Source organism: Pocillopora damicornis, chromosome 12 (genome assembly GCF_964200805.1).
Source record: "Pocillopora damicornis chromosome 12, jaPocDami1.2, whole genome shotgun sequence".
Taxonomy (NCBI): Eukaryota; Metazoa; Cnidaria; class Anthozoa; order Scleractinia; family Pocilloporidae; genus Pocillopora; species Pocillopora damicornis.
Window position 1 is genome coordinate 19,117,401 of NC_142681.1, and position 23,005 is coordinate 19,140,405.

Below are 23,005 nucleotides of genomic sequence, written 5' to 3' on the forward strand. Positions count from 1 at the left end.
TTGCTTGTTGTTGTTTTTTTTGGTATCCTGGAGTATTTCAGGAGGGGTTGCAGACTTAACTGTGGAATAATTGTTTAATGCAGGGTTGTCAAGAAAGGTTGCAGTTAGAAATTAGCCAAGATGCTAAAGGAGCTGCCTTGAAATTTCAGGACTGTGTGTTATGTAGTTTATTTTTGTCTTTTTTAAATGGTTGTTAAACTGGACAACTCTTAGAAAGATGACTTCAAACTTAATTTTAAAAGGCCTGTTCTGGTACCAAATGAATAAGCAGCATTTCCTTATTAATAGTTTTGCAAGTTTCTCATTACAAATTCCTCTGAAAAAAGAGAAAAAACTCTTTTCATAACTATTTACTGCTTTCTTTTGTTGCTCTCTTAACTTAAAAACAATGTACATCATGATAAAGTAATTTGTTATAGGACACCGTGAAATGAGGCCCAAACAGCTTTATGATCTGTGAAATGTGTTTCTAAAACATCTGCTTGTATATCAATGTTAGATATATTTGTATATATATGATCAATTACTGTGTTGTTGTCAGTTGTATAAGTTGATATGAACTGTTTGTAGTGGTTATCCCTCACTAGTAAATTACACAAAGGTCTTCTGTCTGTTTCAACAAGCCAATTTATATCAAAGTCTCTAGTAATGATATTGTTGTCTGGTGAAATGTTATTTAATACCTCAGTTATTGCTACATAAAGTTGTCTTACAGGCACGTTTGGGGAGTGATATATCCCTATGATTGTCCAATCCTCAAACCTTGCTAACTTAATTACTGTTATTTCAACACCATGTATATTGTGACAATAGGGGTATCCAGGTAAGTATGGGATTTTACTGTACACAGCTGTACCACCATAAGACCTTGATCCATCGCTGGAATTAAGGTTATCATTACAGAAGAGAACATAACCAGCAATGTCATACATGTCATTATTATCTTGAGAATTAAATCTTGTTTCTGTGAAAATATTGATATCAGCACTTAGATAAATTAAGTCTTTATGTATATCTTCTATGTGTTTGTGAAGAGACCTTACATTAAGATAACACAGTTTAAGAAGGGAAAATGTTATGTCATGGAGAGGAAGATGCAAAGCTTAAGTTTTGCAGTTGTTCTTAATCTCTCCATCTGGATTAACAGCAATCTTGCTTTCACACAAATCAGAAATATATAGGCCTTCTATAGCAGTCACTCTACTGAGTCCCATATAATGTATGTGTGGAATAATATTTCTGGTACTAAAATCCACAACAATTCTACTGTCAGTATCACCTTGTGACCTGTGAATTGTTTTTGCTGCTGCAGGACGCAGTGGAAATTGTTTTCTAACAACTTGTGCTGTTCTGTTTCTACCTACCGCAAACTGTGTAGTCACAGGGTTTACTGGGGTCCATGTGTGTTCAATTCATTGTACATACAAATGTCTTTTTTCATTCCTTGTTTTCTGACCTACATCTGAGTGGTCAAATTGTACCCATACAATACCAGATGGTTTGGTTTGTTGATGTAACTGACCTAGTTTAACAACATTTCCAGCACCATTTGTCTTGCCATCTTCGGTTCGTACATTCATGACAAGGTGTGTTCTTTCACCCTCAGCAAAACAAAGGGTTGAGGCTAACTGTTTTGTTTTTCTTGGATCATTGGGTATTTGTCTTAGTATTTTGTTTCTTAGCTCTGGAGAGATAGCTCCAATAACACTATCTTGAGCATTTATTGTGAATTTGTTTTCTGTGGCTGCATTATGGGCCCTTTGTTTAAATTCATCTACTTTAGCATTCTGTATAAATAAGTAAGCTGCATCTATTGGGTTGTTGATGTCTTCTTGTATAGCTCTCTTTAAGTTTTGCAATGTCAGCTACTGTGTGTTTACCTTTACGCAACCTATTAAGTAATTCTACAAACAATTTGCTGTCTCTTTGACCCATGATTTCATTAAGTTCAAACATTTTAAAGTGTTTATGCCATAAACTGGGAGAAAGAACAGCATAAATCTACATTTTTGAGGTCTTTGAAAATATAAGCATCCATAACAGATTCTAATTGGAATAAGTCACCAATAGCAATTATGCTCACACCTCCAAAATCCTCTCTACAGCCTTTTATATCTTTAAGCCTATTGTTTAGCTGTATTGCAAACATACCATTACCTACCATTGAGATTTCATCAACAAAAATCAATTGACTTCACAAAGTGTTTAGTCTACTTGAATCAAGTTGTTTGTAATTTCTCAGTGATTGATTGGCAGGAATGGCCAGAGTGCTATGAAGAGTGTCACCCTTAAGCTTTACCAGTTGGAGCTAATAGTATAACTATGATCTGATGAAAATCATCACCAGCTCTAGTGTTATAATACTTAAGCACTGCCTGATACAAAGCTTTTTTTAAATGCGATTTGCCAACACCAGCCCCTCCACTGAGGAAGCCGTAGAAAGGGGTTTCTGAGGTTTTAATCTGATGTAAAATGTGTTTAAAAAATTATTTTTGCTCTTTATCGGGTGTCTGGACCATTTGACGAAAATCAAAATCAGGTAATTCATTCAATATCAGTGGTTCATTATTCAGCGATGTTGATGAAATGTTGAGATCATCAAAGTCATAGTTTTCACTAAAATCAGGATGTAAATCTTCATGAGATCCAATCCTTGAATGGAATTGGTCAATGGAGATCCCATATTTACTTGTGTGCTTGAGCGAGCAACAACAACAATCCAACTAACTAGAAACTCAGTTTATTAAAATAGATAACACTCTTGACAGTTCAAGGCAAACAATAGTTTCTTTCAGTTTGTGACACTTTGAGACACTCGTGAGACATTTTGAGACACTAGTGAGACACTTTGAGACACCCTGAGACTCTTTGAAGCGCAACCCGCACAAATACATTCAAGCCGACAAATGTTGGCTTGCGAGAGTACAATGACTCCTTTCAATCTGACACAACCCGCACCGAAGGTCCAAGCCGATAAATGTTGGCTTGTGAAAGTGTAAAAGCTCCTGTGCAACCCGCACTGAACACAAGCCGCGTTTCAGCGTGTTGACTTACGTGAAAAAATCTTTTGTTATAGACACCTGAAGAAATAACGAAACAAACGCCTCAGATCACAGGCGGCCCAAGCTCCAGCTGTGAGATGATCATCTTACGCAATAACGGTCATGGCGGAATTATAAGAGTTTGTATGGGCATATTTACGACCGCCCTCAGGAATAAAAAAAATACGTCAAATTCTCAAAAAAAATACCTCACCTCGCTTCCACAGCGTATTGCTTGTTATCTGACCGCTTACTTTGATGAAAAGAGCCCATTTGAGCGAGTTGTTCATTTCGAGGTTTTCAACGTACATAAGAAAAGCCCAAGTCTGAACACTCCATTTCCGAACGCCTGATCCGAGAAGCGAAAAATCCAAGCTCAAAATGACCGGGCGGCCACAAATCTAACACAGAATCCAAGCACACATACTGTAGTTTCATTTCAATTCACTACAAACTCAATCTTCCCCGTGCAACCGACGCTAAGCCGCAGTTTGCTTCAAAAATTTCTAGTTTAGAGGTTTCTAACAGCCCGCGACCACATCAACCTTGACACACGACCGTTGAAACCCTACCTCCTTTTCAAACTGAGCCTCGCCGGGGACCACACCGTCAGTTATCATCAATAAATTGTTTTAGAACCACGGGTCCCCTCAGGTCGAAATCGATCGAGAGGCTATTGTTTTATCCTAAAGTAAAAGAAATAAGTATCTACAAGGGCACTTGGCAAGAAACACGTAGACGAAGTGCGAAATTTAGCGTAGCCGGCAACTAAGAATAAAGTGAATACTTACATGGCCGAGCGACTTGTTCTATTGTGACTCACATTCTCGTGCGGACGAAGCGAAATAACAGTTGTCTTGTTGGCAGAATTAAAATAGGTATGTCCAGATAGAACTAAATTGAATACTGGTATAAATCCTTGCCAGATTTTCCTCTGACTACGAAAATAATTACACATTTGTAAACATTTCCGAAGGCGAATTCGATTGGCCGATCGAAACAATAGCCTCTTGATCGATTTCGACCGGAGGGGACCCGTGGTTCTAAAACAATTTATTGATAATAACTGACGGTGTGGTTCCCGGCGAGGCTCAGTTTGAAAAGGAGGTAGGGTTTTAACGGTCGTGTGTCAAGGTTGATGTGGTCGCGGGCTGTTAGAAACCTCTAAACTGGAAATTTTTGAAGCAAACTGCGGCTTAGCGTCGGTTGCACGGGGAAGATTGAGTTTGTAGTGAATTGAAATGAAACTACAGTGTATGTGCTTGGATTCTGCGTTGGATTTGAGGCCGCCCGGTCATTTTGAGCTTGGATTTTTCGCTTCTCGGATCAGGCGTTCGGAAATGGAGTGTTCAGCCTTGGGCTTTTCTTATGTACGTTGAAAACCTCGAAATGAACAACTCGCTCAAATGGGCTCTTTTCATCAAAGTAAGCGGTCAGATAACAAGCAATACGCTGTGGAAGCGAGGTGAGGTATTTTTTTTTGAGAATTCGACATATTTTTTTATTCCTTAGAGCGCTCGTAAATATTCCTATACAAACTCTTATAATTCCGCCATGACCGTTATTGCGTAAGATGATCATCTCACAGCTGGAGCTTGGGCCGCCTGTGCTCAGATTATGAAAGAAAGAACACAAACCAGGTGTACAAACGTAATCGCCTTTCGTGAGAGCTTAATCGTGAAGCTCCCACAACAAAATTGAAAAGTTAAAGCACGCAAAGAACCCGTGAAAATATGAAATGACTTATCCTTACCTTGGAAACAAAAATCCCCAAGAAACAAACATGAAATTCCGAATAAGTTCTCCAAAACCCAACGACTGAGAAGAGAAATGGCCGCCGTACAAGACACAATGAAAAAACGCCGACTGGAATCCAGTCTTCACGGCTCACTGAACGCAAATAGAAACCACGTGACAAACACTTCTCTCTCGTGGACAAATAAATAAAGAAATAAATTTCGCGGGCGTTGACTAAGTGTGGGAAATCCCACACAAAAATTGCGCAATAGTACCCAGAGGTCATTAAGCCCTCAATACCATGACAACTAACTGTGATCCAATGAGGTGTTCACATACTGATCACGCGTGTTATCCCTCAACTCCATGACAACTAACTGTGATCCAATGAGGTGTTCACATGCTGATCACGCGTGTTATCTTGATGATGATTGACGTTGTCATGCACAGACAGGGCCGGGTCACATGACAAACACGAGATTTTGCTTGTAAAACTCTTAGGTCAGTTGTTTTGTATTTCAACGTATTTGGATTGCGATCTCCTGGAGCATTATAGCGCAAACGCGCAAAATACTTACAGACGCATATACAAGTCGTATTAATCGCGGCTAATCCACACTGAAAGATGTTATTGAGCGGTAATTTTGGAACGGATTGACTCGCGAACGCTTGAAAGCCATGAAAGCCTTGAATGCCTTGTATGCTAAGTATGCCAATGTCTTAGTTGAAAAATGTTCACTTGTTGTAAAAAGCAAAATCTGAAATCTGAAACCAAACTGCATATACTCTATGCAGTCTATTGAACAACGCTACTACCGTGAGACTGAAGAACATAGCTATAAGGGATGCAAACTGCTTGTGAAGAAAGACGACATGTTGGATTCACTTGATGGCAAGGAACGTAGCTACGATAACAGTACGAATGGTATTAATTTCACGATCAGAAAGGTGAATCTTACGTTTGTTTTCATTGTAGTTGTATGGATATTCTTTTTTAATAAATACGTGATCCAAAACCCTGTGTTTTTTTGTGTATAATGTTGTTATGTTAAATATTGTTTACGCAATTGTCTTGTCACAAGCGGCCCAAGCTCACGTCTCGAAAAAAAGCCTACGATTAATTTATGAACGCGTCACGCGTTGTGTGACTCGGTGTTAAGTTACGAGAGGAACTGCACGTTATAAGGAATAGTACAGGGAACGAAGTATGGTCGATTTACAACGATACATATTTCGAAATATGAACATTTTTCTCGTAAAGTCAATAAAAATTACTCATACCCTGTGTATCCGTTGTATTTTCTGGCGATTTCTGCCGTTTTAAGCTTGCTTTACCATCACTGTTGTTCACATCATCTACTTTTATTACGTTGATAAAATCTGTACAGACATCACACCAACCAACTCGCGCGCAAAGTAATAAGACTATATTGAAGGTTTGAAATAATATTGCGATCGATTTTCATCAAGAAATGGGCCAGGAATATTCCTCAATACTGCAAATAATCGTGAAGGCGGATCGCAGAAAAGCGATTGCGTGACGCTCGGTAAGCTGTAAGATGACATGTTATTATATACCTGACGTAAAAAATCTTCAGATTCTTAGTCTGCATTTTGTACCCACTCTGCAGTCTGCAGTCTATATTTTGTATCCGGTCTGCAGTCTGCTGTCTGCATTTTGTACTAACAGGTATCCGTGGCACCAATACAGTTTATTTTTGGTTACATTTATTCGCAAAACACACATAATCTACCACAAAATACCTGTGAGTGAGGTAATTCGACATTTTCGTTCTTTCCCACATTAATATTCTTCTCTCCTTTTGTAAGAATGTAGACATCACTCACAATGTTTCAAGTAATCCACCCACCCTACAAAAAAGGAACTCTTGCACGCATAGCATGCTTATGTTTTGAAATAGGTGTATGCCCTTGGCCAGACTTGAGCGCACTATTTCAGTATACTAGTCCGACACCCGTAGTATCACTACACTTGATTCCAAGGATCCAGTACCATCCAGGTATCCCAGTTACCCTGCTCACAGGGTCTAGTTTCATTCAAAACTCGTTCCTGTTTGTCTCATTTGATAAAGAGGGATTCAGTAACGTTTTCATTAAGACAGCATTACCTTGATTTTCTAATATTTACAGCGATAGACAATAAATTTCACTTTTCACCCACATTTACTTACAATCTTTTCTTTTGAAACAGAAACAAAAATGATATATGCTTAAAACACATGACATCATCCACCCTTGTCAAATGTAATAGCATGATCATTTCAATTGTAATACCTTCTTATCCCAACGTTACTTTGTTTCTTTGCTACATTAGCGAACACTGAACTACTGTTCGTACTCTAAATATAACCACCAACCACAAAATTCCCTAAACCAGATAACATTAAACACAATCCAAAAAATCATGTAAGTCATCTTTCAATTCACGAGTTTGCTCACAGAGCACTTTGATTTGCTTTAAATCGCATATTTTTTCTCAGCCAATGAGGAGGCTACACTAAAAACAAAACAACCAACCAGATTTCAAGGCTTGTTTAAAGTAACCGATCAAATTGCAGGAAAATGAAAGACAAAGAGTATCATGTGGCAAATTTTGCAACTTTTGTTTCCAAAACTCTTACTTTTTCCCCACCCAAAAATGGATGAATTTAATTTCAGACCGGCTCAGTACTGCATCAATAAAATATTTGAACTGACCTAGTCCTGTATTTGGGCCATTTCAAAATGGATGTAATAAAGTGGTAATTGAACCTCGTGTCGTGCAATTTTGGTCTGAAATCATTCTTGTGATTTAAGCCCAAATTGCACTCCACTTAGTTTAATTACCATTATAAATCATTGCGGTTGATATTTGTTTGTTTTTCGTCATTTAGTATGAATTTTCTCTTTAAAATAGCCAAGAGAGAATTGGTTTCATTATCAAGAACTTATCAAGTTGTCGATCAGTTTCTTTATTTTCATGCCCTTAAAGTTTGATAAAGGGGTGACCTGTAAGGTGAAATAAGCTACCAAGCATTCTGATATTGAGCGTTTATGAGTAACTGTATGTGTATGGCGTTAAGGCCAGCCAAACGCACCCAATATTTCAACGTAAAATCTCACAACAGTGGAAAAACAGTAGAGTGTAATACAAGGGCAGAAGAGCCTAAAACTCACCTTTCACTGTGTCACTACAATCAACCAACTCTGCCTGTCCCGTCAAACTGCTATCCAGCCAGTACTTGTTGGTGATGTTGTATTTGCCTTCACTCGCCTCTATTTCCCGGCAAGATATCGCTGGTAATCCAGGAATGGAACCCAAGGGAACTGAAAAATTGAGGGTTATCCTTTAGAACAAATTTCGTTTCTGTGGTTCGCTCCATGTCATCTCGCCGGCTCAGAAGGTTCTAACCTTATTTTTGGTTACATCTTTATCATCATCATAAGAAGGGCGTTTGTGCTGGTGGGTGATTCATCAAGACACGGAAGTATACAAACTGTCAGAAGCCACTTAAACTAATCACATACCTCTGTCCACAGAACATCGTTTATAAAACCGTGCAGGGTCTGAGTGGAAATTTAGGGGCCTAGCCTCCTTAGTACGGTTATTCAATTCGCAAATTCTCTCCCCTGCAACATAGTTATAGCTTTGACATGTGATTTCTCTTTCGCAATGGACTTCACAATCATGTGGAGCTGTTGCTGCCATTATTTTGAAGACAAAACCATCAGGAGCCATACCAGGAATACTGATTTCTGTCCGGCATTGAGCACCAGCCATAACGAGGGCAGTAAAAGATGCCAAAAGGTGTAAAATACAATATGTCCAAGTCATGTTACCTGTGTTTCGAAATTAAACGTGTCTTAGTTGAGCTCATAGTGGGAATAAGTCAGTCGCAAAACCAGAGGAAAGTATCGTGCAAGCGAGCAAAAACCTATGCACGCACGACGAAAAAGTCACGCGTATACGATCAAACAGTCATACGTATACGAGCAGAAAGTCACGTGCACTCGAGCGAAAGATACCGCGCACTCGAGCGAAAGATACTGCGCACACGAGCAGAAGGTCTCGCGCAAACGAGCGAAAGTCATGCTTTCACGAGAGAGAAAGATATTAAAAGGACAGCTGTTCTTTCGCACCGTCAGATGTTCATCAAGAATATTCGGTAATAAATTATATATCAAGAGAAAGACGCTACTAACCTCTGGTTTCTTTTCAATCAAGAATGATGCTGCGAGAGTATTATTCAGGGACCGCGCATAGCGAAGTGGCCCCCCCACTTTTTTGCAAGAATAAAAATAAATTAAACAAAAACTAATTTCACAAAAAAATTTTCCTTCATGCATTCTTCTTTAGCCCCCCTAATCGAAAACTTGCTGCGCGGTCCCTGTTATTCAATTCCTTTCGATCACACAAGTAAATATAAACCAAGAAGTAGAGTACTTGCTTTCATTGACGCGTTTTACGTTTCGATATGACTAGCATTAGCCTTATGTTGACCTGTATACAATCGATAGATTTCAAGTAAATTGGTCACCATTGTCTGATAAATTCTCCTTCTCTTTTTCGACGAAAGTGAAAGGAAAATAATTGAAATTTGTGTAAGATCAGTTCGCGGGTCAATTCTGGGCGGGAAAAAAGACGAAGTTAGGAAGATGTGCCCGTTTATTTAGCGCTCAACAAACTGATAAAGAACGAAAAGATCTCGAGTAATATGCTAAGTGTATGTATGGGAGTGTTTTTTGGTCTTTCGTGGCGAAATCTGGTAGAAAAATATTAAAAGAGAATAGACTCGGATAGCAACCGAAGTTGAAAATCTTTTTACATAACAGTGAAAAAAATAACATTTCTGGCCAAAAACATTGATCGACCCTTTATATTTAGGACAACGGCCACATTCTAAAAATCCTATTCAAATAAAGGAAATTTCTCTTAAGTCTAAATTATCAAACATAACAGAATTGTGATTAATATTGTTAATCCTTAGCAAATTTGTGGTGAAATTGCAACCAAAAATGTTCCTCACCTTCCAAGATGTCAGAAAACTGTTTTCAGTCCTTCATAGCCTATTTAGCCAATTCTACGCGTAGCTTTCTGAGGAGCTTTCGTTGTATCTTTTGCTGACTGATTGCAGTTATAGCTTCCTCGCAAACAGATGGAAAAACAAGTTGTTTTTTCTCTTGTTTACATTTCACCCCAGTCGGCTTTTGGTATTTATTTCCTTTTTTAAACCACTAGAATATTAACTGCATTCTCATTTCTTTGGATAGCCGGAGAGTTTTTCATTTCCGCACCTTTGATCTCCTGCATAAAAGCAGTCTAGAAATTACTAACAATAGAAGGCAGGTTTTTAAAAGTAGACAATAATTTTAGATAAACATTCCCTACAGGTTCTGCTAGGAAATCAGAAGTATATTTATGAGGTAATTTCATGTGCAACCAATGAGGCGAAGCTGCACCTAAAGTATTCATGTTGTTGAGACTTGCAGAAAGCACTCGAAACCCTCGCATAACCCCCAAAAGCTATCAGAGAGTACTTCTGTTTTCTAAACAAGCTTCATTCCGCAGAATAACATTTTCAACATCCCACCTCATTGATTGTTTTTAAAATTTCCGAAAATCTTTTTATTTTCATGTGAAGACAGAGAGTGCCTAATGATATTAAAACTTGCTGTAGCGAACAAAAAGCTCTGTTTTTCAAATTATTACGTATGTTGTCCTTCACAGTTACCCTTAGCTAAAGCGGCTCTATTTGAAGGCTAAATTTCCCAAATCGAAAGCAATAACTTACTACATAGTATTCGGTAAAATATCACCTTTATTTATCTAAAACTGAACGAATTACTCTTTTTTTTAAATCAAATTAGCTACATATTTCATTGTTCCCTTAAAGCCGAACAGGTGTTCTTACATTGCATGACAAGGACGCCCTGATAAAATACCTCGCTACAAGAGCACCTAGACCGGTGAAGCACCCTAAAGGTCCCCTGAAGAAACTCAAATAAACAAAATTGAACGTTGCGTATAAACTGTTTCGTTTTCTTCGAAAAACATAAAAAAGGAATATTTTCTTATCCGTGACTCTCTCGGTCTCATTTCAATCGAATAATCGAATAAGCGAGCGAAAAAACACCCCGAAAGCGGCTCAATGCGCTTAACTTCCAGCGGATTCTAGCTCAGTGGAGAAATTTTCATTTGAATGTCGATAGTAATCTGGAATGATAGTTTTCTATTTTCATTTGCTACGTCATTGATCTGGCAGAATCTAACTAAATTAATTATAGTTGATAACATATAACCTCCATATATCTGCAACTGGACGAATTGATCTGATGTTTTAATCGAAATAAAAATATTTATTTCATTGATCTCGAACAGGTGTTCTTGCATTGTGTAACAAGGGCGACCTCATAAAATACCTCGCTATAAGAGCACCTAGGCCGGTGAAGCGGGGAATCCCATTCGACCATCCACTCTTGCACCCTGAGAGTCCAGATATTTCAATTAAAACAACTTTATTCGCTTTATAATGTTTATTTTCCTTTGTTATATATTATGTATGCTGGCGTACGCAAAGCTAGCTCAGGAAGAAGAATGAAATATTTGTCATTTTCGTCCTTGCTGTTCCCTGTGTATGTGTGTAAACTGTTTCGTTTTCCTCGAAAAACATAAAGAAGGAATATTTCCCTATTCGTGACCTCATTCACACCAGCAAACAATGCTTGGTTAAACCGGGTTTTACTAAATGAAAATCACAAACAGAGAACTAAAGAGCTCTAATTTCCATAGGATTAAAGTACTCGCTAACTTAATTTTTTTTTATGTACAACAACTGAAGTCGACAAACATCGGTTTAAGTAGCTTCTATGTAGAAAACAATTCTCGATCTTGTTTAACAAAGCAGCTTCAAAGCATGTTTAAGCCTTGTATTGGTCTCGGTTCAATTAAGTTAGCGGATAAGCGAATAAGCAGGCGAAATAAAACCCCAAAGCGGTTCAAGGCGCTTAGTTTCCCGCGGATTCTAACTCAGTGGAGAATTTTTCTTTTGAGTGTCGAGAGTAATCTGTAATCCGGTATTTTTCTATTTTGAGTTTCTATGTGACTGGTCTGGCAAAATCTCACACCACATTCTCAAGCAGTTACCAAGGAATTAAAACTATAATCACAAATAGAATATATTGTGGAAACAAGCAACATTCAAGATGGCGTTGGCACCTAGTACTTGTACTTCGAGTGATATATTAAAAAACCTGGCACCAGTCCCTTTCGTTCCAAACAATGATAACAAGTCTTCTGATTCACTTATGTTTGTTTTCTGATTTATCTTCTGTTTGCTTTTTAACACATAAGTAACTTCATTTATTGGAATACCCTGCGCCCTAAGAGTCACACAGTTCATACTGACTCACCAGGTGGCGAACCAACATTTGAAAACTTCTGACCATACGACAACTAAGTGGGTTTTCAGTGCGAAGTAATTTTATTTCAGCATTTTCTTTGGTAAAAATCCTCAGACAAGTTATCTATAATAAGTGCGAAGTCTAAACTAGTTCCCAGTACCTCCTTCACTAGTATAATTTCAACACGAGTTTAAACAAAATTTTTTGGAATTAATGAACTACAAACCTTTAACATTACATACCATAACCCTTGTTCAAAATGTTACAACGGTAGTCCAACACCCAGCAACTTATTCATATATTCCCGTTTTCGCCTCTAAAGTGAAGTGAGAACATGACTACTTCTAGCCACAGACTGTCTGTTGTGTTAATTCTTATCATTAGAAGTGAAAAAAAACAGCCTTAGAACGAGTGAAAACAAGCTAAATGTGGGATCTTGATCGTCTTCCCTCAACAGTTTGTGTTGAGGGAATAGCAAACACTCTAATTATTTCAACGTAAAGTAATATCCAGCTCTGCTTCTTATGCAGTTTACTGTCATGGTGCTGTTGTGCTTAAAAGGTGATTTAACTGCACAAACTTATCGATTAATCGCAGGCTCAAGTCCTAGCCAGTCAAAGGCGCTAAAGGCAATTACGTGTTTATTCTGCTTCGAAGCCTTTGTTTGGGATGCCACGTGACATTCTGTCATGACATCACAAGCATCAGGTGGGAGAGGACCGCAACTTGTGTCGCCAATAACAACTTGGATTAGCCAGGACTCGATACAGAATTTTTATTCCAGAACACGAATATCAGAAATCTTGAACTTGAACATCCCACACTTGCCAAAGGTGGATATCCCGGCAGGCAGCCCGCCGCTCTTTCGTCTCAGACTGACACCGGCTACCGGAGTATTTGGTTGATTTACCATCCAAAAGTGTTCGTCACCGCACAAAGCATTCACGCCATCAAAATGATTGTCTTGAAAAGAATAGGGAGAAAAATCTAATGTAGTATTACAGTGTTTAATCATCGGCATGCTTATTGTTATCATCAATAGCTGAACTCTACACAGATGTTTTTCCTGTGTATATTAGCACAGTCTTAAAGATTACACCACGATGATCTATTTTTGTCCAAAACAAATTGATGTAACGGTGAGACTTTGGAGCAAAGGAAACGTCGAGTGTGGTGCGGACACAAGAGTCGTCAAATGACACAACTACAAGTGAAGCAATCACCAAATGCAAACTAGCCCTGTTATTGATGAGTTTTTCAGTGCCGTAACTGTATTCCTTTCCTTATAGAGATGAGGAGTGAGGGCTTTAAATAGTTTCATATTATATATCACACGGTGAAGTTCCATCGTCATTTTTGAATAGTTTCATAATTTAAATCTGAGAATTAAGGGAAAAACTTACTAAAGGAAATTATTTTAGGCCCATGAGGCACACTTCTTTAAGTGACGTTACCAGTTAACTTTAAATCCCTTACAAGGTTTATTAGATGCGTTTATTACCATTTGGGCCAAGATATTCTTCTTTCCAAAGTTCATCGAAATTAAGGTCGAAATCCGAAACACCCGGATTGAATATACCAGACGCCCTGTAGTGATGAAAGAATTAACCAAGGATTGTTACTTGTCAAATTATTTCTTTTGGCCGAAATAAAAAAGTCACTGCTTTGTTTAGGTAACGATACAACCTGATATGCCCTTGTTTTCCTGCGTTTGACGCCAAAAACGTAAATTGAGTCCTCTATGGCACGTTATTTTTGCTTTTCTCCAGATAAAGTTGTAATTGCTTTTTGTCAGGGCTTTAAAACACGTGAAGTGAAGCCGTTCCAAATAAACGAGGTTGACAGCCAGAAAATCTAGTGATTTTCCAAAACTGCAATTCGCAAGTTCATGAAATACACAGATGTGTCCTCACTCAATATGAGAAAAAATAGTTCGAGGAGGGGTTGAGGAATGGAAAATTGAATTCACGAAACAATTCCATGCACAGTGAGTTCCTTAAATAGAGAAAGTTGGCGCACTGACCTTTCAAAGTCTTTTTCAAGATTTAGAATTAATGAATCCCAAAGTATCCTCACCCTCCCCTTTCTTCGACTTTCCAAATGGACCATACTCACAAGAGAAATATGAGAGATGAAGTAAATATCTCACCAGGTAGGAACGCTCCCAAAAATTGCAAAACATTTCTGAGTTTCCATGAACGTCTGCTTGTATTTAATTCGTTTCCAGCTTCCTGATACAGATATCAACACGCCGTCAACTGTGGCCGAATCGATTGTATTATTACAAGAGACTGGTGGTGACTGACGCTCAACTTCGATAACAACTCCAGATCCATTTTCAACAGTTTTATTTGCAACAACATTAACAGTATTATTTACAACCACCTCACCATCCAAAACGTTACGCCATTCTAAATAGAAAAATATAAATACACCCACTGTAATTAAGTTATACACCCGATAGCTCTACTTAGTTTAATAGTTAAAAACAGTTTTTGTGCCATCATTTGAGTGTTGACAAGGGGAAATCTGGGGGAGGGCGAAGGTCAGAGGGTTCCGAAACCCTCCCCTCTCCTTCAAGCCTTGTCAGACCTCCAAATCCTTTCTAATAGTTAGCGATGAGCAGTTTCCTTTGCTTTGTGCTTCAAATATAGCTTGCCCTCGGGTTATTGGTAAACGACAAAAGGTCGGGTGTCCTTGAGCACTTTCCAACTCTCCATCCCTTCCCACCCACTTTTTCGAGATGAATTTAACTTTGCATTAAGCACAATAAATGTATCATATTAGACTTTTTGGTGTGTAGTATCGCTGAGTATTTTTACGACTTGTGCCGTATATTGACGAGCTCGGAGGGCGTGTCAAACTACAAACAATGAGTCTAATCTAATGAGATATTTATGATCCAACTGCTTTATTTCATGCGCATTTCTTTAAGAGTAGGAAAAGCGATGCAGATAGAGAAGCGTAGCACGCGCAGTCGACCGATTCAACAGGTTTTTTCTGTACAAAATAACCAACTGTATAATATCGCAGGATATTTGTACTCGATTCGCGCGTTATTCGCAATCTACTCAGTGCAGTTGGATAATAAGGCAGAGTATCAAGTCCATTAAACTTACGTCTCCCTGCAGAAGTGACCTTTACAAAATGAACGTCTCCAAATCTCTTGGAGGAACCAAGTTGTGGCCATTTAAGGATGTGAGGTGTGGTATATTTCTGACCTCTGTTGAACCAATTTGTAATATCGTGATCAGGGAGATTAAACCAGATGTTTAAGTTCGAAATCCTTCCATAGAATGGGGTGTCGTTTGCGATAGTTCCGTCACTGTTTTGGTTTTGTCCGACGATTACTTGAGTCCACTGAACATTTTCGTACTTAACTCCGTCGCTAGTCTTATTTGAACCGAAATCTGCATTTACGATCGCTTCTATATAAGGTGACTTGTCAGGTTTGATACGAACACAGAGAAAGACCATTTCATTCTTCGGAGAACTGGTAGCGAATACGTTGGAAAGGGAGGTCCTTCAAAAAAAAAGCAAGTATGCACTAAAAGGTAATCTCTTTATCCCCTAGAGTATTGAGTATAACTGAACTTATGTAGCTCTTTTTATTTAAGTATATACCACGCAGGCGAAGAGTACCTTTTGCGCGCGCTGATTGGCTGGTTTGGAAGTGATGAGCTTAAGCAGCAATCTTAAGCAATTCAAATGTCCCAAGGATTTAAACATAAATTTACGAAGCTGATATTAGGTTAACTTCATTATTTACTAATTTTATTCTTCTGATGTATATTTCTAGCTGTAACAATTATTTTGTATTCTTAGTTTTAGTTTTATATCTTTTAACCATTTGTATTGATGCTGAAAAACCCATTCAGGGCGCTTCGATAAAGATCTGTATCAGTATCTGTAAGTACTATTCACCTCCAAGTCGCCAAAGAGACAAAGTCGCGCGTCAACAATTTAATTTCCGACCAGTTTTTGGTTAATTGACAGAAATAAGCTTATATTTTTGGTTTCTATGTGGTATATATTGCAACAATTATTTACGTCAGTGTCAGTGAGTAGTTGTTAACTAACATTGAAGCAACTCTCATCAAAGGTTACAAAAATTTTTCCTTCGTTTTAAACACGTACTATTTAACTTAAACATAGAAATTTGATTTTTTTACTTTGTGACAAAAAAACGATTGAATGTTGATATACTTGTCTTAAAATCGGCCTTTGAAACAAAAAATGCCAAGCTGAAAGGATCGACAGGAAAAGTCTGTTCTATTTTAACGAAAAAAAAGCGCTTATATAAATTGATAACGATAAGGTAAATGATTCCTATCTGGTAATTGTGGCTCACAAAAACTTCTTACCCGTCACTTCCTGATGAAAAGTAGATGTTGCCTTCTCCGTCGATTCTCAATCTCACAACGTTTTGGTTGCCGCCATTCTTCTCGATCAAAATACTTATCACAGTCATCTTTTGGCTCTGTTGTAAATCTGGTGTGTGTATCCAGGCACAGACGGTAAAGTGTGTAATCCACTGTTTATTTATATCGTGTTTCACATAGCTCGTATGTTGAGTTTTTCTGAATATAAGCTCAAAGTCATAGTCATTTCCATTTTGAGGTTCTCCATTGCCTCTATCAAGACTTGCAACAGTTGCTACGAAATAGAAAACAAGTACAACTGTTACAATAAAATTGGGAAGTTTATGACCACACTCTTTGCTACTTCGCTTTTTTCAGCAATCGTTTTTTAAGATTTAATTGAGCTGAGATTTAACGATATTTCAGTAAAATAAATCGTAAATTGGTCTCTTCGTATTCCTTAGTAGGCCCCAGACCTCACTCCTCTCAGGAAACAACTGCACTACTAATAACTCAAACTAATATTGATAAGAGGTTTGTGTTAGAAATCGGATGTTTTAAACACTGCACATTCCTGACATTTTATTGGCTTTTCTTATTTTGTTAGGGAATAAGCGGCCTTTGGCCATTGTAATGGCATCATAAGGAATGACAGGTTGAGTTTGTGGGATATCTTTGCAGTGGAAAATGTGCAGAGGAAAAATGAATTTTACTATACTCACGGGATGCGTCCGCACTCTGTGCGACGGCTGTTGATTCTGAACAGTTTTTGCCTGTGAATGTATTCGTACAGTTGCATTTGTAGGTTTTTGTACTGGGTACTTCTATACACGTTCCACCGTTTTTACAAGGATTAGCGTCACAATCTAATGGACAAAAAAATGTATTGAAAGTGGTGAAAATTTCTAAGGATGAATTTTACAGTGAATCGATGTAAAGTAAGATGTAACTTGATAATTAATGTCATTGATGACAGGGTTACGATGTTGAGCGTTAAGAGGCAAATTGTGTTAAGGCTCGGTCAACATTGTTGCGCGCAGCGTGTTGCACACGTTTGGTCACCCTGTAGCAACATGTTGTTACAAGGTGTAGTAACATTTTGCTCCTTTATAACATCTTACAACGCGATCCAACATTATTGCAAGATGTTGAAATGTTGCGTGCATTTGGCCGCGCCTTTAAGAGCAGGTTTTATACTTACATGTCACGGTCTACGAACATCTCATGCCACAGGAGTTTTCAGCTCACTGACATTTGAAAGTAATATTACTGGCTATCGTTGTAAATGGTCCTTCTGAATTGGCGTATTTGTTGTTAAATCGTATCATGAATTACTATTAAGCATCATGGAATTTAATAAACTTATAAATTAATGTGATCATTGTATAATACATTTTTGTGTGTTCGTTTGTTTTCTGATCGACATTTTCGCCATTGTTTTCTTATCGTCATCGTCCTCGTTATCAACATCATCATCTGAATTGCCACTGTGACGTCACAAACCAAACAATAAGAGTTATGGAGTATTGTGGAATAGAAGAAAGGCGTCGTTACAATCAAGAGAAAGCAAAGGCTCGCTGGTGGTCCATTAATTTTCTCTTAGACTTGAATGTCTAAAATATAAAATATGAAGTAAAAACAGTAGAGTGTAATACAAAGGCAGAAGAACCTAAAACTCACCTCTCACTGTGTCACTACAATCAACCAACTCTGCCTGTCCCGTGAAACTGCTATCCAACCAGTGTTTGTTGCTGATGTTGTATTTGCCTTCACTCGCCTCTATTTCCTGGCAAGATATCGCTGGTAATTCAGGTACGGAACCCAAGGGAACTGAAAGATTAAGGGGTATCTTTCAGAAGAAATTTCGTTGCTGTGGTTTGCTCAGCGTCGAGTTTTTGGCATAGAAAAGTCCGACCTCTTTTTCAGCGTCTTTTTTACCGATCTACGATACTGCGGTACTGATCGGGGAAAGATCAAGGCACCCAATGATTTTCAACCAGCAGCTTAATTAAGCTGATCACATACCTCTGCCGACAAAACGTCGTATATAAAACCGTGTAGGGTCAGCGCGGAAATTTAGGGGCCTCGCCTCCTTGGTGCGGTTATTCAATTCGCAGACTTTCTCCCCTATGACGTAGTTAAAACTTTGACATTTGATTTCTCTTTCGCAACGGATATCACATTGACGTGGGGCTGTTACGGATATTACTTTGAAGACGAAACCATCGAGGGCCATACCAGGAATACTGACTTCTGTCTTGCATTGAGCACCAGCCGTCACAAAGGGAGTGAAAGAAGCCAAAATATATAAAAGAAGATATGTCCACGGCATGTTATCTGTGTGCTTAAATTGAATATTTCTCTGTTAAACTCGTAGCAGGGATAAATCAGTCCGACAAGCATAAGCGAAAGCTTGCGCACGCGCCAGAAAAAGTCGCGCACAAATATGTGAAAGGTCACGCACACAAGCTCGAAAAGTCACTTATTAGAGAGCGAAGAGTCACGCAAACAAGAGCACAAAGTCGCCCACACAAGAGTGAAAAGTCATGCACGCGTGCGCCAGAAAAAGTCGTGCTCAAATATGTGAAAGATCACGTACACAAGCTCAAAAAGTCACACGCACAAGAGCGAAGATTAACGCTCATAACTGCTAAGAAACACACACACAACAGCGAAAGGTAGCACGCATACGAGAGAAAGAGGCAGCTGCTCTCGTCAGTCTTACGCACGTTCTTGTTTATTGTAAACGATATGACTGTATGAAGAGTTGCTTAATATCAATTAAGCTAAATTAAAACACTGTGCGTTGTTTAAAAACGCAGTTTGTTATATGAGAATAATTGATGGCTATTGTAAAGGTTTAGATGTCATATTATATTCTTCAAGTTAATGCAGTCGTCAAAACCATTAATAAATTATACATAAAGAAAGACGCTATCAACCTCTGTTTTATTTTTTTCAAATCGAGAACAGGACTCCACAAATATTTCAAAGGTCCCTCCACTCAGAGAAGCAAATATCAATCAAGAAGTGAATATGCCTTTTACATTTGAATACCTTTAGCATCAATCCAAACAAAGAGCGAACTCTTTGTCACCCATAGATTAGAAAAGTATTGGTCACTATTGTCAGATATATCTATCCTCTCTTTCTCGGTAAAAGGAGAGGGAATCTTGTAATAGTTTTTTTGTGGTTAGCTTGAGGTCTTCGAATTAATTTTTCTTTTCAGTTTATTTTAGCAACAAACACATGAAGGGAATCTAAAAGATTTCTGGTCAAACGCTACCGGAATCAATCCTGTCTTTTTGGAGTGTTTCTTGGTCTTTTGTAACGAGATCTAGCCAAAAACAATCAAGTAGAACAGGCTTGAATAGCAAGTTGAAACCCCTTTAGTATGTCACCTTTTACTGAAGAAAAAATACGTCTGGCCAAAAACAAGTGATTCACCCTTTTGTATAAAGGACGACGCTTATGCACATTCTAAAAATCCTGATAAAACTAAAAGGAGATTCCTCTTGAGTTTAGATCATCAAGGAGAACAGAATTTTGAGACCTATCGTTAATCCGAAGCAATTTGAGATTAATTTTTCTCCCAACATTTTCCACGCCTTCTAAGAAGACAGATAAGTGATTTCAGTTCTTCATAGCGTTTTTAGCCAACTCGAAACGTAGCTAAAGTCCAGCCATTTTATTTTTTCCTCCTTTCAAAATTTCGGCCCCATCGGTTTTAATTTAAAAAAACGAGAATACTTCTTGCATTCTCATTGAAAAGCCAAAAAGTTTTTCGTCTACATACCTTTAACCCCGCATAAACGCCAGTTCAGAAATCGCTAGCAATAGACATCGGGTTTATTTCAGCGTCAACCCCCTGAAAGGTGTCGAGTCTTTCTCAGTGTAGACACTGTATGTAGGTAAACTGTCTCTGCAGGTTCTATTTGTTAGGTAATTTCCTTTGCTTCAAATGAGGCAAGTAACCTCCTAAATTATTTATAATGTTGATACTTGCAGAAAGTACTCGAAACCCGAGACTATCTATTACTAAGCTAAAGCTATCAGAGAATAATTTTGTTTTCTAACGACTTCAGAGCTTCACTTCGTTTTCTTCGTGAAGAAGACATCTACCTCACCAGACATCATTAATTTGTTTGGAAATTTTTGTGAATTGTTCCATTTTCATTTGAAGACGAGGGGTGCCTAATTAAATTAAACGTTACTGTAGTGACCAAAATAGGCTTTCTTTTCCAGTTTATTCTTATGTTTGTCCTCTGCAGTTACCCTTCGCAACAACGCCACCCTCTGCTGGCTAGATTTTCCAAAACGAAAGCAATAGCCCACTTAATTGTAGTTGATAACATATAACCCACATATATCTGCAACTGGACGAATTGGTCTGATGTTTTAATCGAAATAGAAATATGTATTTTATTGATCTCGAACAGGTGTTCTTCCATTGCATAACAAGTATGAGCTCATAAAATACCTTGCTACAGGAGCACCTGCACTGGTGAAGCGGGGAATCTCATTCGACTATCTTCCTTTGCACCCTGGGAGTCCAGAGGTTTCAATTAAAACAATTTTATTCGCTTTATACTGTTTGTTTTCCTTCATCATGTATTATATCTACTGGCGAGGAAAACTTTCCCATTGCAAAGCTAGTTCAGGAAGAGTAGTAAAATATTGATCATTACAATACCTAGCTCTTTTCGTCCATTTTCCCCCATGTGTTCTTTGCTGTTGCTTGTGTGTGTGTGTGTAACCTGTTTCGATTTCCTCGAAATTAAAAACATAATAAAGGAATATTTTTTATTCGTGACTAAACGGATAACTGAAAAACTAAATTTTCCATAGGATTCAAGTAATCGGAACTTGCATTTTCAATGTGCAAAAATTGAGGTCGACAAACATCGGTTTAAGCAGCTTCTATGAAAAAAACTTTCGATCCTGCTTAACAAAAAGCTTTAAAACATATTTAAGCCTTGGTGTGAATGGGGTATTGGTCTCGGTTCAATTGAATAAGCGGATAAGCGAATAAGCGAGCGAAACAACTCCCCGAAAGCGGTTCAACGCACTTAATTTCCAACGGATTCTAGCTCAGTGGAGAATTTTTCATTCCAGTGTCGAGACTAATCTGGAACAGTATTTTTCTATTTTGATTTGCTGTGTAACTGGTCTGACAAAATCTCACGCCAAATTCTTGAGCAGTTACCAAGGAATTAAACCTATAATCACGAATAGAATATGTTGTGCAAACAAGAAACATTCAAGACGGCGTTGGCACCCAGTACTTGTACTGCGAGTGATATATTAAAAAAACCTGGCGCCAGTCTCTTTCGCTCCAAATGTGTCAATGATAACACGTCTTCTGATTTACTTATGTTTGTTTTGTGATTTATCTTTTGTTCGGTTTTTAAAGCACAAGGAAATTCATTCAATGGAATATCCTTCGCCCTAAGAGTCATACCAACAGTTCATACTGCGTCGTTAAAAACACAGTTTCGTCATATGAGAATAATTGATGGCTATTGTAAAGGTTTAGCTGTCACTATTATATTTTTCAAGTTAATGCAGTCGTCAAAAACATTAATAAATTATACATAAAATTTATGACGAGATCTAGCCAAAACAATCGAGGAGAACAGGCTTGAATAGCAAGTTGAAACCCCTCTAGTCTATGTCACCTTTTAATGAAGTAAAAGTAAGTCTGGCCAAAAACAAGTGATTCACCCTTTTGTATAAAGGACGACGCTCATGCACATTCTAAAAATCCTGCTAAACTAAGGGAGATTCATCTTAGGTTTAGATCATCAAGTACAACAGAATTATGAGACTTATCGTTAATCCGAAGCTATTTGAGCTGAATTTTTCTGCCAACATTTTCCACGCCTTCTAAGAAGACAGATAAGTGATTTCAGTTCTTCATAGCGTTTTTAGCCAACTCGAAGCGTAGCTAAAGTGCAGCCGTTTCATATTTGGTTGACAAAGGGCAGTTCTAGTTATCAGGCAAACAGAACAAAAATCCCATTTTTTTCCTCCTTTCTAAATTTCGGCCCAATCGGTTTTAATTAAAAAAAAAACTAGAATACTACTCGCATTCTCATTGAAAAGCCAGAAATTTTTGCATCTACATACCTTTAACCTCTCGCCGGCATAAACGCCAGTTCAGAAATCGTTAGCAATAGACCTCGGGTTTATTTCAACGGCAACCCCCTGAAAGGTGTCGAGTCTTTCTCAGTGTAGACACTGTATGTAGGTAAACTGTCTCTGCAGGTTCTATTTGTTAGGTAATTTCCTTTACTTCCAATGAGGCAAGTAACCTCCTAAATTATTTACAATGTTGATACTTGCAGAAAGTACTCGAAACCCGAGACTATCTATTACTAAGCTAAAGCTATCAGAGAGTAATTTTGTTTTCTAACGACCTCAGAGCTTCACTTCGTTTTCTTGGTGAAGAAGACATCTACTTCA

At 38.1% G+C, this 23,005-nt stretch overlaps 1 protein-coding gene and 2 long non-coding RNA genes across 3 annotated transcripts in view; 1 reads left to right on the forward strand and 2 right to left on the reverse strand.

Annotated features, from left to right (window-relative positions):
- The first annotated feature begins 5,517 nt into the window (after nt 1–5,517).
- Nucleotides 5,518–23,005, forward strand: part of LOC149036879 (uncharacterized) — an 80,997-nt gene continuing 63,509 nt past the window's right edge. Inside the window, exon 1 of the long non-coding RNA XR_016181903.1 lies at nt 5,518–5,726. This is a non-coding gene — a long non-coding RNA (uncharacterized LOC149036879). The remainder of the gene's footprint in view (nt 5,727–23,005) is intronic.
- Nucleotides 12,241–13,814, reverse strand: LOC149036880 (uncharacterized). The gene is made up of 2 exons (XR_016181905.1): nt 13,681–13,814; nt 12,241–13,142 (listed from the first exon to the last, which is right to left on the reverse strand). It is a non-coding gene; the product is annotated as an uncharacterized LOC149036880 (long non-coding RNA).
- Nucleotides 14,325–18,872, reverse strand: LOC149036881 (uncharacterized). Its single transcript, XM_089189933.1, has 6 exons — nt 18,566–18,872; nt 18,221–18,370; nt 17,263–17,406; nt 16,544–16,835; nt 15,299–15,702; nt 14,325–14,590 (listed from the first exon to the last, which is right to left on the reverse strand). The coding sequence occupies exons 1-6, from the start codon at nt 18,870–18,872 to the stop codon at nt 14,325–14,327; spliced, it is 1,563 nt and encodes a 520-aa protein (XP_089046059.1).